Here is a 16,102-nt window from a genome sequence, read left to right on the forward strand (position 1 = left end):
AAAAGATTTCCAAGACATTCATTCATTCATTTAGAGGTGAGGAACACAAATGACTGTCCTCTTGTCACCCAAATGTACTGTTCTGATTAATAGACCAACTGATTAATGGCCTATTAGTAGACATTAGCATGAACCTTATCAAAGCTGATTAAACTAAAAATGTAGACACGGAACCTCAGCTGCTGTAAATCTCACTTGACTGCACTGAAGTGATGAAACTGAAGGGTTATGCTACTTTTTTAAAGGCAAGAGATGGCGAGAAAAGAAAGAATTTCAAGAACAGAGGAGAAGTAACAGAAGAGCACGGAGAGTAGGTGCTAAATTCTACTCAGATCCTTTCAGACTTGAATCAATAAACAAGTAAATATACACATGACAAACTTTTAGCAGAGGCATTCCTTGCCAGCTACGATCGATTTCCTTTGGCTATTAGAAATAACAGTATCCAGGGTGAGGCAGCTCTTATTGGCAGCACAATATTTATACACCAATTCTGAAATTGTTCTGTGTGTGAGCACGTGCATGCACGCATGTACACACACCTCTTTGTTAATTTACAGTGATGGTTAGTGTCAGGGAAATGACATTTCATTGTTATCACAACTTTTTCCATTATTTCTCTGCAAAGCACCCAGGAAACGTGCTATCTTTGGAGAGCTACAGCAAATAGCAGCAGCAGATATTTTAATGGGTTCATACTCTGCCAGGAAAAATGATGAACTTGGAAACATCCAGAAAACTGTCAGCACTTCATTCCTTCACTTTCCAGAAGAAAGTATTTAAACTGTTTTAATCACTCTTTGTTCCCACTGTCTTCAACATAAGAAACCAATATGTGTTTGAAGCAAAGGAACACTTGGTTCAAGTTCACTTTGCAAGTTCACTTTGTAGAAGACTGAAAAATTTCATTTTCCCACATTGGTTAAATTTCACAATCATTCCCAAAATCAGTATATTTCTAGAAGTTAGAATTCTTCCATTCTGGATACCATCTAAGATAAAATCACAGGTGCTTAATACACACTTTTAATATGTAATATCTACCAGGTTTCACCTGAAAGCTGTTGGAGATACCTTCTCAATGAGGTACCCAAAGGGAGGCAATCTGTCACTTCAGTGTGGAAAAGATCATCTTCTCACAAGCATTTTTTTGTTTTACATGCCTTGGGGCAGTTCATTTAAGCACTGAAGTCCTTAAGTTTTATTGCCACTTTTTTTTTAAGTTAAAAAAATAAAGAGCTGTGGAGGGGAAAATAGGAGACATAGGCTGTGCAATTAAATGATACTGTGATTTCTCTCCACAGAAGCCTTTTCTGAAAACAAGCAAATACAAAAAGTCTTTCAGTGACAAAGAATTGGCTAGTTTATCTTGCACATAACAAATTCAAAATGGATAGGCTGAGGAAAGAAACAAGGACTCTTACAGGAGAGTGGAAGGTTGAAGCCCATCCTCTGAAGAAAACTACGTAGTCATGAGACAAGAAGGAAGGTCCTTGCACAAATACTTGCTCAAAAGGCAGGAAATAGGGTCTCTTCTGTAAATTGGCTATTCCTCAAGGGGAGGATGTCACAGAGATTTCTTGTTCCATATATATTTATGCTGGGCCACTTATTGCTCAGTGTAATAATAAATATAAACAGTATAAATAATCAGCTTACCAGATCTAGTTGAGATATTAAGTTGTTTAAGGAAGAAAAGCAGAAGGGCTGACACGAAAGACCTTCCAAGATTCAGTAGCCAGGCAGTACAGCTGAAATTCATTACACATAGACACTATGGAGTCTCCTTCCTTGGAGGTCTTCAAGACCTGCCTGGAGATGTTCCTATGCAACCTGATCTAGGTGGACCTGCTTCTGCAGGGGGGGTTGGACTAGATGATCTCCAAAGGTCCCTTCCAATCCTTACCATTCTATGATTCTATGATTCCATAATAAAGTCTTAACTTTGCATATATGTTGACGATCTCTGAACTGACCACTACTTCTAGTGATATTGGTGTTATAGCAGGAAGTTTTTTGCTTTCAATCCTTACTAGTGGTTAAAAGGGAAAGCCATTGTGAGAAATTGCTAGGAAATGAATAGAGAACAAAGCATAAACTATGATATGAATTATAAACAACTGCACACCTGCATCTTGACTCTTGATTCCTCATCTATCATGATTCCTCATCTCAAGGTGATTAGAAAGGAATTGGAGAAAGCTTAGAGGAGGACAAGATGAATGATCAAAAGGCTAGAACAGCTTTACCACAGCTTGTCCAAGTTAGGTAGGACTCTTCAATCTGGACAAGAGACAGTTGAGGGGATATGTGCTAGAGATTTATGAATGGCACAGAGATGATAAATAGGGATCAACTACACGCTCTCTCTCTCCCCCCTAACACAAGAACTGGAAATGTTGATTGAAGACAGCTTGGGAAGATTAAAAAAAGGTGGCAGATCTTTCTGAAAAATGCAATTCAACTTAAAAATTCCCTGCTTCATGGGGCAGCAGATATCAAAAGTTGACCTTTGTTTGACAGAAAACTGATATTAATAGTAATACATTTCTCAAGGAAGAGATGAGCCCACAATCGCAACTTACAACTTGTGTAATAACACAAAATTGGTATAGAGTGCTGGGTAAAACTCTATGCAAAAAAAGCAATGGCACTTGGTGAAGTTGTCAAACCACAGACTGCAATGAAGTGCATCGATGATAGAGGCAGTGGCTGTAATATGATTTAGCTATTCAGTCTCAGTTCTGACCCTCTCCATGCTCATAGTTGTGAAAAACCTATTCAACATCTTCTCCATCTTCTGTACAGACAAGGGCATAAAAAGTGAGGAGGGCAGCCATGTTTACAAAGCATTTCACCAAGCTTTGTTTGACAGCTCACTCTTAGATGAGACATGTCAAATACATTTCATCCATTTTGTTAGCATGGTGACTTGTCAAATTCCATCACTTATCTGACAAGTTTAAAGTTTTGCCTGTTTTTACTGAAAACAGTTTGTGCATTTTTTACAGTGGCAAGGAAAGTATATTGAATGAATTCCCAAATCTTCCCCCATCAGCCTAATGCAGTTAAAAAGTTTAATCAAATGTGAAATAGGAAAATTAAATCAGAATAATTATGACAAGTGTTCCCAAATCAAATTTCTTACATATGTGGCATTAATAAATAAAGTAATTCTTCTTAGAGAAACGTAACTGTGAGTTACCTGACCAGGCTTTGCATTCTCACAGACGACTACATCATAATCTCTAGCAAGCTCTGGAGGGTTGTCATTGATGTCCAGGATTCTAACACCAACAGGAACATGGCTCACTAACCCAGGATTGTCTGCAAAATACACAAGGGGATATTAAGCCTTTTGAAATACTCTGTATACTATGATAGCCTCAATTTAAACATGGTTTCTTAACGTAATAGCTGTCTGAGATCTAGATACAGCTGCAGAAATGTAAGTAGTGAGATATCAAAAGATGTAGTTTGCTGTGCTTCACTAACTGTTCTGAAAAATAATTGCCCCCCCCAAAAAAGGAGTGGAATGTATGGTGTAAGTCACTGTAATATCAATATAAATACAAGTTACTCTGGAACTGATGTGAAAGAAAGCTGTTGGGAGTCATTGCATGCTGTCACAATGTGTGCCAAGAAATGATCAGTTGCTTTGTCATGAACTGAAAAGTAACATCACAGTATTGAATAAAATCTAATACAAACAATATTAAAGCCTTTTTTCTTTCTCTCAGTCCTTTAAAGAGTTTAGGGAATAAAAGACTGTCATAAGAAGAAAACAGAATGAACAGAATGCATAGGCACATATAAACCTTTCCCAAGCCTGAGTTCAGCTTCCTTACAAATTATTATGCCATTACACAAAGTATTTAATGTATCTTGCTTTAGCAGTGACATACCAGTGTGAAAACAATGTTTAAGTAACTGTCTTAGGATATGGTCAGTACTTTCATGAGAGCTCACTCACAAAACACATTCACCCTTAAAAAGCACAATAAATAGAATCTTTTCAATGAGAATACACTTTCTGTAATAAAATGTGAAAAATCCATCCATTTTTAAATCCAGGGTTCTCTTGTTCTAAGAATTTCCTTTAAATATATATGAAAACTTTTTATAATTATCTAAAATACACCTTCTGAAGTCTGCATAAGTATCAATTGATTAGATGCCAAACTTCATTCTACTTTCAACAATCAAATGAAACCATCAAGTGCAGACAGCAAAGTCAACCTTTAAACCACAAGACGAAGGAAGGTCTTATACATTGACCTTTTAAAAGTGCATGTCCCTGTGTGTGCTCATGAGAAACAAACCAAAAGAAGAGAAACGTTAGTAGTCTAAACCTCATTCGCCTTGGTTATTTTGATCTTAATTAATCCACATCATGCTTCCACCTGAAAGAATCACTTCCCAAATGCTTTAGAACTGTCACATCTTTAGAGGCCTCTGCTCAGAATTCTGAAAAAACATTGATTAGACACATATTTGGCTTCAAAGCCACCAGTAATGGAGCTTCACAATGAAAGAATATTTGAGAATGTTTAAGTTTCTTTTGACCAAGTGAGAGATTGATCCTTCTCTGTTGTCAAGGTGGCTATTAGTCAAAAAGATGAAGGTTTAGAAGTTCTCTTCAGATTTTTCACATTGTCTTTTTAACTAACATGTCTATGCTCACCTGATGATTTTAATTTACTTTTTTGGAACTTAGACAATTAATCCCATAAAATGGGAATAGAAGGGAAATTAAAGAAAAATCAACAGAAAAGGAAGAAACTTCTATTTCCAATTAACATTAGCATTAGAAATTAGAAGAACACACTCAGAAGTCATTTATAGACTTGTAAATTCCATTTCCTTGGTGGAACTTCCTTGACTATAGGTATTTTCAGTTTTACTCCAAAACTATAAATATATCTATAACAGATGAACTAAGAGACTAAAGTAGGCTACCTCCATTGTGTTCATTCAAGACACTTTCAGTGGAAAGCTTTGAGGAATACATGAAGTAAAAGTGAAGAAGAATGACATTTGGCTGTTCACTAAGCATCTGGGAGAAAGGAACCATTCATATACCTTTACTCTTATTACTGAAGGAAGCAACCTTCTCTCCAGGAGAACTTTTGCAGTCTGAGTACTAACACAAAAAGATGTTTGGTCCTCCCCTAGAGGTAGGTCATGAGGTGAAGAAAAGCAGAAGCAGAAGAGATGGAATATTCCTTTTTGCTCACTGAACATAGCTTATGAACTCATTTAAGTAACTGTTCTTGAGATTTTGTTCAGTAAACTTGCACACAGTTTGTGAGGTATGTGAACTGGAAAGTGGTACAAATTGAAGGACATAAAGTAGATAAAGAGAGCACACAAAAGTATAGGAGACAGAAGATAGAGATCCCAGTACAGAGTTAAGGATGAATAAATCCATTAGAGACTGGATTACTATAGTGAAGGGATTTAGGATTTTAATACTAGAGAAATCCTGAAGAAGCTTTTGTCAGAAGGGAAAAAATAGTTAGTTGAAAGGGTCTTCTGGAGATCACTGGTCCAGTCTTCAGCTCTAAGCAGGGTCATTCTCAAAGCTGTAGGGGGGCATAAGAGATCTAAGAGGAACAGAGAAAATAAGCAGAGAAAAGTACATGGTAGAGGGTTATGGAATTGTTACTTACAGAACTGTTCTTTAAGTCTGGCATATTTGGAATAGTTACTGGGGAAGGAAAATCAAACTTTTTAGTCTCATGTGTGCTAAAAAAAATGGCAAATACTTTTATTTCATTACAGTGAATCAGACCTCTCTGCCCTATCCTGGATGTGTCATCTTCTAAGCCTGTCACTCAGTGCAATCTTATGCTAGTCTGCTAAATCTGTATTGTTTTTACAGAGGTTTCATGGAGATTCACAACTTTACCTTTATTTGATCTTCAGATGCTTCACAGTGCAAAGAATTCATAAATACATTACCAATGTAAAAGAATTCTTAATGCTTAAAGTATCTCTCTGGAAGCAAGTACCTCATGTGACTGTTGACTTTTGCAGGCCAATTCCGGTATTGACAGCCTACTCACTACAAAATGCTAATAGGGAAGGTATTAACACCACTTACCAAAACAGTCTTGAAGTTTGTCAGACTGTGTATATTACACAGATGTGCATACAAGACGATAGCAAAGTTTAAAATGGGGGAAAGAATGAGGACGAATTAAGAAGGATCTTTCAAACTTCTTTTTTTTCCTAGGCTTGGTTTTGTTGTTTTCTTCTAAAATAAATGTAAACTTTGATCTTTCTCGAGTGTATAACACCTGCAATCTCCACATCACTCTAAATAACTGGTCCTTTTAGTAGCAAGTTTTTGTTATGGAGTAAAATTCTTGCAGCTGTTTGGCTGATTTCCAGTTTTAAGTTTAACCAATGCTGACGTATATTTCAGGCCTGTGCATTATGAAATAGACAGATTTTTTCTGTGTTCTATTAGCATTATGCCTCAAGAGTAGATTTTTCAAAGTGAATGCTCATTGTTTTAAGGGGTAGCTGAAGCAGAAACATTGCTCTGATTCACCTACACTAGGGACTTGCCTTCTTATTCTTGAGACTTTTCCCAGAATAAATAATTATTCAGCTAGAATACTAAATATTTCTGAAGTAAATAGATTTCACTGAATATCAGCCCTTGCACAGCAAGCCCTCTGCAAACATACAGAAGCCTCTATCAACGAGTCTGAAGGTTTGAATCTTCTTCTCCATTAATTTCTGTGGGCAAACTTTAATCCCTGTATTTAAGAAGAATACTTTTTAATACAGCTACTGCTGTCTGAGACTTCATTTTCATAGTAAGAAATTTCCCATTGGCTTCATGAAAATAAATCCTACCTGAATGGACTTCAGAACAACTGTCCTGACATCAGTAGCCTTTGGTGGTTTTGTTTTTTTGCTTTGTGATGGTTTTGTTTTGTTTTGATTTTTTTAACTGGTGAGGTTAAACTCAGCAGTAGCCTAAACTATTTTAAAAGTAAAGGATTTTAGGGAAAAAAAAAAAACCCAAACCAGGTTCTGTTGATCTAGAACAACAATCTTCATGAAGTGTAGGATTAGAACAAATATTTATGATTTTTCATCATCAATATTAAATACTGACATTAACCAATAAAATATCCACCTTTTCCCCCTCATCTTTACATGTTTTCAAGATCTTTTGAGGCAAGCCAATGCTTAAGAAGTACAATTATCAATTCTGTTACTTTTTGAAAGAAAAGTAGAAAAATCTCATCAAACTTCTCTAATAGTGATTAGTTTTGACACTTTAGAAGACTAAACATCTAGGAAGGACATACTACAGAAACAATTAAAATGATGAAACAATGTACTATGTTAAGTGAGAGTAGAAATAGTAGAACAATATTGGTTTTAATTCAGGGTAGTGTATATGTGATAAACTAGATTTTTTGGCAAAGAGATAATGATGCAGAATTTAGCAATAACTGTAATGTTTATTACATCATTACTTTGAAAAGCACATTTTTTCTTTGAGAACACACCACTATTTGTGAGAAACAGCTGTCTTTTTTCTTCTCCACGTTCAACATACAATCACACAATGGCTGAGGTTGGAACACACCTCCATAGATCAGCAAGTCCCAACTACCCTGGCCAAAGGTAGGTCAATTAATGCACAACACTCTAGGCCATGTCCAATTGGGGTTTGAGTATCAGCCTCTCTAGGTTACCTGTTCCACTTTTTGAGCAATTTCACAGTGAAAATATGTTTCTTCTTCTGTTTAAATGGAATTTCCTGCATTTCAACTAGTGCACATTGCCTCCTGTTGTTTCACTGGATATTACTCAGACGAGTCTTTCCTCATCTTTGCTCATCTTATCTTCTTTATTCCTTCTACCAGGTATTTAAACAAGCTCCTTCTGATAAGCTCCTTCTGAGTCTTCTTATCTTCAGGCTGAACAGTCTTTCAGCCTCTCATCATAGAACAGATACTCCAGTTCTTAATGATTTCAGTCCTGTTCACTGGAATTAGTCCAGTTGCTCCACATCTCTCTTGTACTGGGGAACTGAGATGTGAACCCAGTGCCCCAGGTGTGGTCTCATTGGTGAATGCTACATAGAGGGGATGGATCATCTCCCTCCATCTGCTGCCAACACACTTCCTCATACAGTACAGGATGCAGTTGGCCGCCTTTGCCACAGGGGCACATTGCTGGTTCACATTCAGCTTGTATCCTCCAGGACTTCCCCTGCTCTCCAGCCAGTTGGCCCTGCATGTGTGCTGGTGCATGGGACTATTCCTCTTCAGGTGCTGGATGATATCAGATATTATTCTGGTTTTGTGTCATTTGTAAACTGGCTGAGTGTGCACTCCCTCCTCTCAATTAGGTCATTAATGAAGAGCTTAAACAGTACTGTATCCAGTATCAGCCACTGAGAGTACTCCAGGCTCCTGCACTCTGGGCTCCTAATTACAACCCTTTGAGCCTGCCAATTCAGACAATTCAACACACTTCATTCATTTATCTAACCCATACTTCCATATATCTTGTTCTTACATGAGTTTCTCTTAATCTTCCTTACTTCTCAGCAGGTAGAGAGGCTATTTGGAGTCTGAATCATGTCCCAACATTGTATGCTATCATTATAAATTATTCTAATTGACAGATCCTATGCTAGTCCTTAAAATTGCTTAGCCTTAACTACTTCTACTCCCATTCACTAAGACTGTATTTATTTCCTCTAAATCAGTCTTTCATCTGATATAAAACTTCATGCACTTTCTCTGCATTTTCCTATTTCCATTACTTCTGCAAAGACTTGATCAAAAGCCCTTCATAGAGCCACGGAAATTCTCTCATTCCTCTTTCAAATACTCTTTGATAAACTTTTTTCAAATAATCCTAACAAGTTAATGAAACGTGAACATTCTATGTGAAACTCTATTGTAAAATCCTATTACTTATTATCAATTTGCAGTCCTTCCCCCCGCCCCGAACATAAGTCTGTAGATCCTCCAATACAAAATATAGCAGTATTTTATCATCTTTCTTATTCTCTAATACCACAAGGAGCTTTCAGGAAGTATTAGTAGTGAAATGATAAAAGCAACTTCTTTTGCTGTGTCCTGGGAACACTAAAACCCCACCACTCATCATTGTATGCTGCTGTTAAAAAACAGTGCATGTTAAAGAAAAAAGGATTACTGTATCCATTCTTATGGCAATAAACTCTGGTGTGCTTTTGGGAGTATCTGCATAAACAGAAAAAATCTCACTGATGATTACATCAACATTACTCCCACAGAGCAAAGTGGCATAACTTCCACTGATTTCAGAGGGGACATTTAATCTGTATATCACATGCTGAAACTCAAAGAGAAACTAAATGTCTTATGAAAGGTTCAGAAACAATAAAGCTGAAGCACGAGGATATCAGGTGTTTGAGGGCAGAAATATGATGGTGATTCTATCTGTTGCATAAAATAAGCACAGCAACAAATAGCTGCCTGGAAGTGAATTCTGTCAGTGAAGCTTGCCTTAAAGTCAGGACACTTCAAAAAACTTGCTCTAATCATAACATCACTTCAGCAGGGAACCTCTTGTTGTTGAAACAGTACAGTCTTTCTGGACCTTGCAGATTCTGCTATGTTACTGGATAAACAAGCAATGTCAGAAGATACAAATGTCTTCTACCATGTCAGATGAACTTGAAGACCACTACTCTCACAGCTAAATAACAATTTGGTCAGAACATTCCACCTATTTTTTGTCTTCAATCTGAGTTTTGCAATACCTTATGCATGGACTTGAAAGTGAATGCTATAAGACTGTAGAGACAGGATTGGCCTTGATGTTCCATACATAACATATGCTCTTTCTTCCATCGTAGATCCAATTATTGATTTCACAATGATTTAGAAGAACACAGCAGGGTTGTAATTTTCAAATTACTGTAGGTAAGAAAATGGCCAAAGAAGTAGACACAAGGAAATGCTGCCTGTCACTCTGTCTGCCACTCATCTCTTCTTCACTGCTGTCTATTCCTTTTTTTATAGCCTAATTGTTTTTCACACTGACATTACAGTTTTACTTATCTTTCCAACCCCAACTTTAACAATAAGAAAGGCAATGCAAGGGAAAAAAAACCCCAAACTCTGTTTTCCCGTTACAGATTGCACCTGCAATGGAGAATTGTAAGCAAGATATCTTTAAAAAAAGGCATTACCTCCTCATTCTTCATTCTAATTTATTTTATTTATAAAAGTAATCCTTCTCCATACTGTTCTCTCAGCATGATACATGTACTACCACTCATCTGACTATGTGAAATAAATACTGTGTAGAAAACCACACTTAAACTTAAGGCTGTTGAGATTTATTCCTGTAAAATAATTACAATTGGATGGATTCCAAAAAAGACTTGTGACTACTCCTTTTCTCAGTATGTCCCTATTGTGGGTTTTAAATCCTAATTCAAATTAACACTTACTATCCACCTGCTTATGATTAAGCTTAAATTATACTTCGTTTCATGTTGTACTGAAACAGTAAATTATATACAAAGGCAGTGTCAAGCACACAGAAGTGTCAAGTAATTATCTTTTTTAAAGGGCTAACCATACAACTCTAGGGTATAATATTTACAGTAGAAATTTACTTAGTTCAAAATGTCCATTTAGTTACAACAGCAGGGAAACTAGCAAGAAATACTTTGTTGCCCTTTTTAACCTGGATATGGCAAAGATGAAAGTAGAGGGAGATCAGTAATGCAAGTAGCATCTGTTACATGTAAAACCTGTATTGTGTCACCTGGCAATGATGGCATACATTAAAAAAAAGGGGGAAAAAAAAGAAAAAGGAAAAGAATATACATTTGTTCAAAAATATATAAATATATAAAGTTGTTGAGAGCTTTGATCAAAATCACTGCTATTGAAAGATGATACCATGAAGAGCAGTTAGCAGGACTGGATGTTTTGATCTAGGTTGGGACTTCTTTTTAAATTTGGTTTGTTGAGCTTTTTAACTTTAAAACTTTGACTGTGACAAAATAGAGAACCTGTAATAAAAAGGTTAACCGAAATGTTATTAAAATTGTCTTAGACTCACATAAAAATATTGGGCACTACTCAGACATTTCTTGAGTCTTGCAGGACTCATCTGAGGCAATGGGAATTCATCACACCTTGAGGCCTTTCAAATGCACAGGTAAGTATTTTTTCTATTTATACTTTGCAATTTGTCTATTAAAAGGCCATAGATATACCCTGAATATCAGCAACTACTAGGCACCTGTCAGATAGAAATTAATATTGGCATATTTAACATACAAATCACTAAAACAGAAAGGAAGGATGAATTTCTCAAACAGTGCTTCTAAGATACATGTAATATGAAACAAACCTGACTTTAGAACATTGAATGCTTGGAACTCTTCCTGGGTAAACTGGCAGCTTTCTATCAAATACAGGAAAACATGGTAAATTGTCAGAGATGGAATCTCATAAGCATGTAGGGTTCTGTCTATGTGTTCTGTGGAATTAGGGGGCTTACATGCACAGAGAAAATTCTTCTTTACTCAAACTGGCTAAAAACCCAATGGTGTTAAAAAGAACATAACTTCTCACGGTAGGGGTTCTTAAAATGTCAAAATTATTGTTTTCCTTTCTATTTTTTTTAATATTTTGTGACAAATATATTACTTACCTATCTCAGAAGCAGACACTGTGATGTTGTACCAAGGTGTCTCCTCTCTGTCAAAGACCTTAGCAGTCTTAATGGTTCCAGTACTAGCATCAATGGTGAAATACCTGTTGTCTTCTGTGTTGTGATCAATGAAATATCTATAAAGAAATAAAACAATATAGTTATTACAGTATTTAGAGTTCAAAGTAAGAGAAAGTTACACAAGAATATTAAATTCAAGTTTTTAAAATCATAGAAATTTATACAAATACCCTAAGAAAAAATTTCTATGTTATGGAGATACCCCAGATTTCATATCTGCGGTAACAGCATATTTCATGTCTTTCATAATGTTACTTTTCTTTTGATACATAACAAGGTTTCCACTGTGAATCAGAAAGATATAAATTGCTAACAGTTGATATTTTGCGCAGCAGTATACAATCCTGTCAAAGGTAACATACACTTCTATTTTGACTAAAATATCATAAAAATGGAAAGGCAGAAAGGAAAACAGAAAGATATTAAGACATCATTCTTCTGCCTATTTGCTTGTCACTGCAAACCAGTGTGCTCAGTCCTGGTACCTACTTTGAAGACTGTCTCTCTGACATGAAGTTGATGACATGATGACATAAGCCATTCTGAACATAAGCATTAGAAAGACAGGTAGCAGAAGAGACCAGTTCCCAGAGCTGACATTGAGATTAGCCTACAAGCAGAATTAAGCAGTCCTGCTTCACTCCCTGGGCTTTTGGGTCTAGCAAAGTAGAAGTCTTAAAGTACGTAAAGAAAGCCATGAGTGAGAATACAAAAGAATAGATTTACAAGACTTTTTTTTCTCAAAGCTGGAAACGTTTACAACAGTTTTTAACAAAGGAAGCAATTGCAGAGCCTCACCAAGACTTTTTCACTAACTTCAGGCTTGATTAAAAAAGATCAGGAAAGATATTCTAAGCCTGTCCTGTAACAAAATTGTTTTTCCTGATAATTTTTCTGCCCTGCTTTCATTCTGTGATTTTTAAAAATATATATAGGTCACCATGATTTATTTATCTCATCCAATTGCTCTTATTTCTACACCACCAAAAGTGTAACTGCCAGCTAATAAAGAGTGCTGCACATACAAGCTGCCAAGCTCATAAAACAACAAAAAAGTCACTTCAGTTTTCTTCTCTCACAATATATTTATTTAGATTATAGAAAACACTTTGTGGAAATGAAATCATGACTGTTGGAGCTGTTGGAGATACAGCAGACCTCAATCCCCATCCACTGCATGTTTCTCTGGAATAAGGATTTAACTCACTGTCTCCCATCTCAACATCAATGAGAATTAATGTGTAGTTCATTAACTACCAACATCTGAGAATACCTCATTCTAAAATACACCAGAAGTGCTCAATAAAGACACTTTGGATGTACAAGATGGCAGTTGAAGTTCCTTCAAACAAGTACCAGACCCAAACTGTCTCCATACTGAAAGCAAAGTCTTGATTCTGTAGGGAAAGGTACAACCAGTTCTGAGAATTTAAGGTGGGAAAGTTTTCTTTCCAAATGGCATTATTTAATCAATGTGTCACAACTTGGATGAAAAAAACCCACCAAAGTCATGTTGCCAGAAAGAGAACAAAACAAACTTTCTGAATTACTAATTGTTGAACCACAACAGGCATTACAGACGTGCATCTGAAACTTGGTGTGCCTCTCAGTGCTCAGTAAACTCAGGAGCTAAATTAAAAGCAACCTCTTGATCAGTCACAGATCAGGACATATTGAATGTTACAACTATCCAAGAAAATTTATATTGCTTTGGAAGGATATTGGAATCCTCTGAGGACCCATTACAAAACAAACAAACAAAAAAAGGGCCATACAACTGTTGGCAGTGTTTTCTATAGCAGTGTCAGTCCAGGCTATCCACGTCTCTTTATTATTTGGGAACTGGGATTAGCTTTTCAATTTCAGAACTGATGTTTCCAGTGTCTCTGCAGAATTCAATCTTCCACGAAACATAAATTTTCAGGTTCACCAAGTGTTTATTTCTCAGGAAATATTTTGAAAGATTGTGTCAGTATTGGTGGAGAAGAGGAATCTCTTATGCACACAGCAAGCCTTACCCTTTATTATTTACAAAAACTTTTGAGACAGGATGGTATCAAACTCTAAAAGTCCATAATGCTGCCATGCTTGCCACAGAGTTGGAGTTATGTTGGGACTTGGACAGAAGATGTAAACTTCAGGTGGAGAAATCACACCAGGCCTTGTACATTATGGTTGGCAATATAGGAAACATGAGGTATGACAAATACTTGAACAATCTTGACTACATTACTATTAAGGCAGAAATAATGAATGTTTGGTTGTGTTGGGCAAGATGGGCAGTGCACACACACACACACACAACCATCTTTTACATGATGAATGGGAAAGCTGACAGAGAAAGCATAGGAAGCATAATTGTCCCTCAAGTTTTCTTGGAGACCTTAGCAGGACCCTGAGTAGAGCTCACGATGACATATGCAATGTTAAAATTTCATTCCTTCCCTCCTAGTACAGCCTTGTTTCTCTTGACTCTAGAGGTCTCCTGATAATGATGAGAATTATTTGCTAAAAAAAATTAAAGCTGCTTCATTGACCATTATGGAGCCTGTACCACAAATCCAAACCAATTCGTAACACAAGAGTCTTGTCCCTGCAAACATTTATTACTGTGGACATTGTTGACTTATTATCAACATCAGGCACAGTGACTACTCTGTGAGTCAGTATTGTGCTGACCGCAGAACCATAAAAATAGGCCCTATTTAGCATTTTTTGACAGTAGCTTAAAAATAAGATTTCAAATTGGGTTTAAATGAGGAAAAATCTTCAAGCAGTAAAAATACTCAGCTGCTTTTGTGAGTGTGTGGCTTATAACAAATCATTACCTCTTCGTCCAAGTAAAATACAGAACTAAAACCAACAAATACCTACCTGCCATCTCAGTGGAGACAGCAGATGGGAGATCACTGCAGCACCAAGGATGCAAGGGTTAACATGTCAGAAGCCAGAGAAACCCATGAAAATGGTCATGTGGGGGTTAGGATTTCCTCCTCCAAAAGATGGTTGGATTAGTGAATCCTTTGAAGTGTCTGTACACCAATGCATGAAGCATGGGCAACAAACAGGAGCTGGAAGCCACTGTGCACCAAGGGAGGTATGACATTGTTGCCATCATGAAACAACTCTTGAAGATTATCAGGAGGTTTCAAGGTTGTGCAGGGAAAAAATTAGAAGGGTCAACTAGAATTTAAACTGGCCAATGATATAAAAGACAATAAGCAAAGTTTCTACAGCTATATTAGCAATAAAAGGAGAGCTAAGGAGAGTCTCCATCCTTTAATGAAGCACAGTGACCAAGGATGAGGAAAAAGCTGAGGTACTTAATGTCTTCAAGACATATAGTAAAAGATGGTCTTATTTTTAAAAATATGAACACTCTTTTCTAAATCAGTTATTTAAATGTATTCTATAGAACCTCAACACTCTCAATTTAAAGAACTCAGTGTTGGATGAATAACTTCAATTGTACTTTCTGTGTCACTAATGGAAATAAAAGTGCTCCTGTGGTAATTTATTGTACTAGCACTTTTACTTCCAGTTATATTAGAATAATGAAAAATGCTTTTAATTTATCCCCAGTAGCACTTCAATTTGTGTCCTAACTTTTGCATACAGTTACAGACAGACACACATTGATGGCTTGACAGAATTTTTCTTGATCATGAATAAGTAAGAGTGCCCTTTTATTATGCTTCGCCATTACTATAATGTTCAGGTCTCCATTATTCCATATTCTTCCTTACAATTGCTTTGTGTTATCATAGCTAATGCAGTCATTTGTACTGGTCTAGTTCCCAACCTTCATGAATACCTCAGTAAAAAAACTTACAGATGATATTCTCACACAGTAGAACAACTAGGAATGCTGGTCTAAAGCACTGCTCTGAAAACATTTTGAACAAGAAACTCCCTTGGCAGAGTCACTCTTTTTTGTTACATATAAGAGGACATTTAGAACAAGTTTCATTGTATTTACAAAGAGCTTGCCATTTTGGACCTTTATCAATATTAGACATCCATTTATCTAGAGTTATATCCACAAACAGAGCATCCTCCAGACCCAATAATGCTTTACTTAGGCAGCTGAATTTATTTCACCTAGTAAAAAACTTCTTTCAGCTAGATAGTAGTCACAACAACCCTTCTCTGTACCTCTACTGAGCTGTTTTGCAATGCTTTTTCTAGACTGCATAAAGCTACAGTGCCAGTTTTGAATTTCTAAGTGTTCCTTCAAAAGGGATTTTTTCATCTTAATTCAGTTGTCCGTTTCTTCTTACTTAGAATGCATTAATTTAAAAAATGAATATATAATATT

At 36.3% G+C, this 16,102-nt stretch overlaps 1 protein-coding gene across 3 annotated transcripts in view; it reads right to left on the minus strand.

Annotated features, from left to right (window-relative positions):
* CDH18 (cadherin 18) overlaps positions 1-16,102 on the minus strand; it is a 151,103-nt gene that overhangs the window by 14,873 nt on the left and 120,128 nt on the right. For 2 of the 3 annotated variants that reach the window (XM_061994609.1, XM_061994608.1), the window contains exons 7-8: positions 11,704-11,840; positions 3,206-3,327 (exon numbers count right to left, since the gene is read on the minus strand). In XM_061994609.1, the coding sequence (XP_061850593.1) occupies positions 3,206-3,327; positions 11,704-11,840 (259 nt within the window). Of the gene's footprint in view, positions 1-3,205; positions 3,328-7,955; positions 7,967-11,699; positions 11,841-16,102 lie in introns of all 3 variants that reach the window. The other variant, XM_061994611.1, reaches the window with a different exon arrangement.

This window comes from Colius striatus, chromosome 4, assembly GCF_028858725.1.
Source record: "Colius striatus isolate bColStr4 chromosome 4, bColStr4.1.hap1, whole genome shotgun sequence".
Classification (NCBI taxonomy): Eukaryota; Metazoa; Chordata; class Aves; order Coliiformes; family Coliidae; genus Colius; species Colius striatus.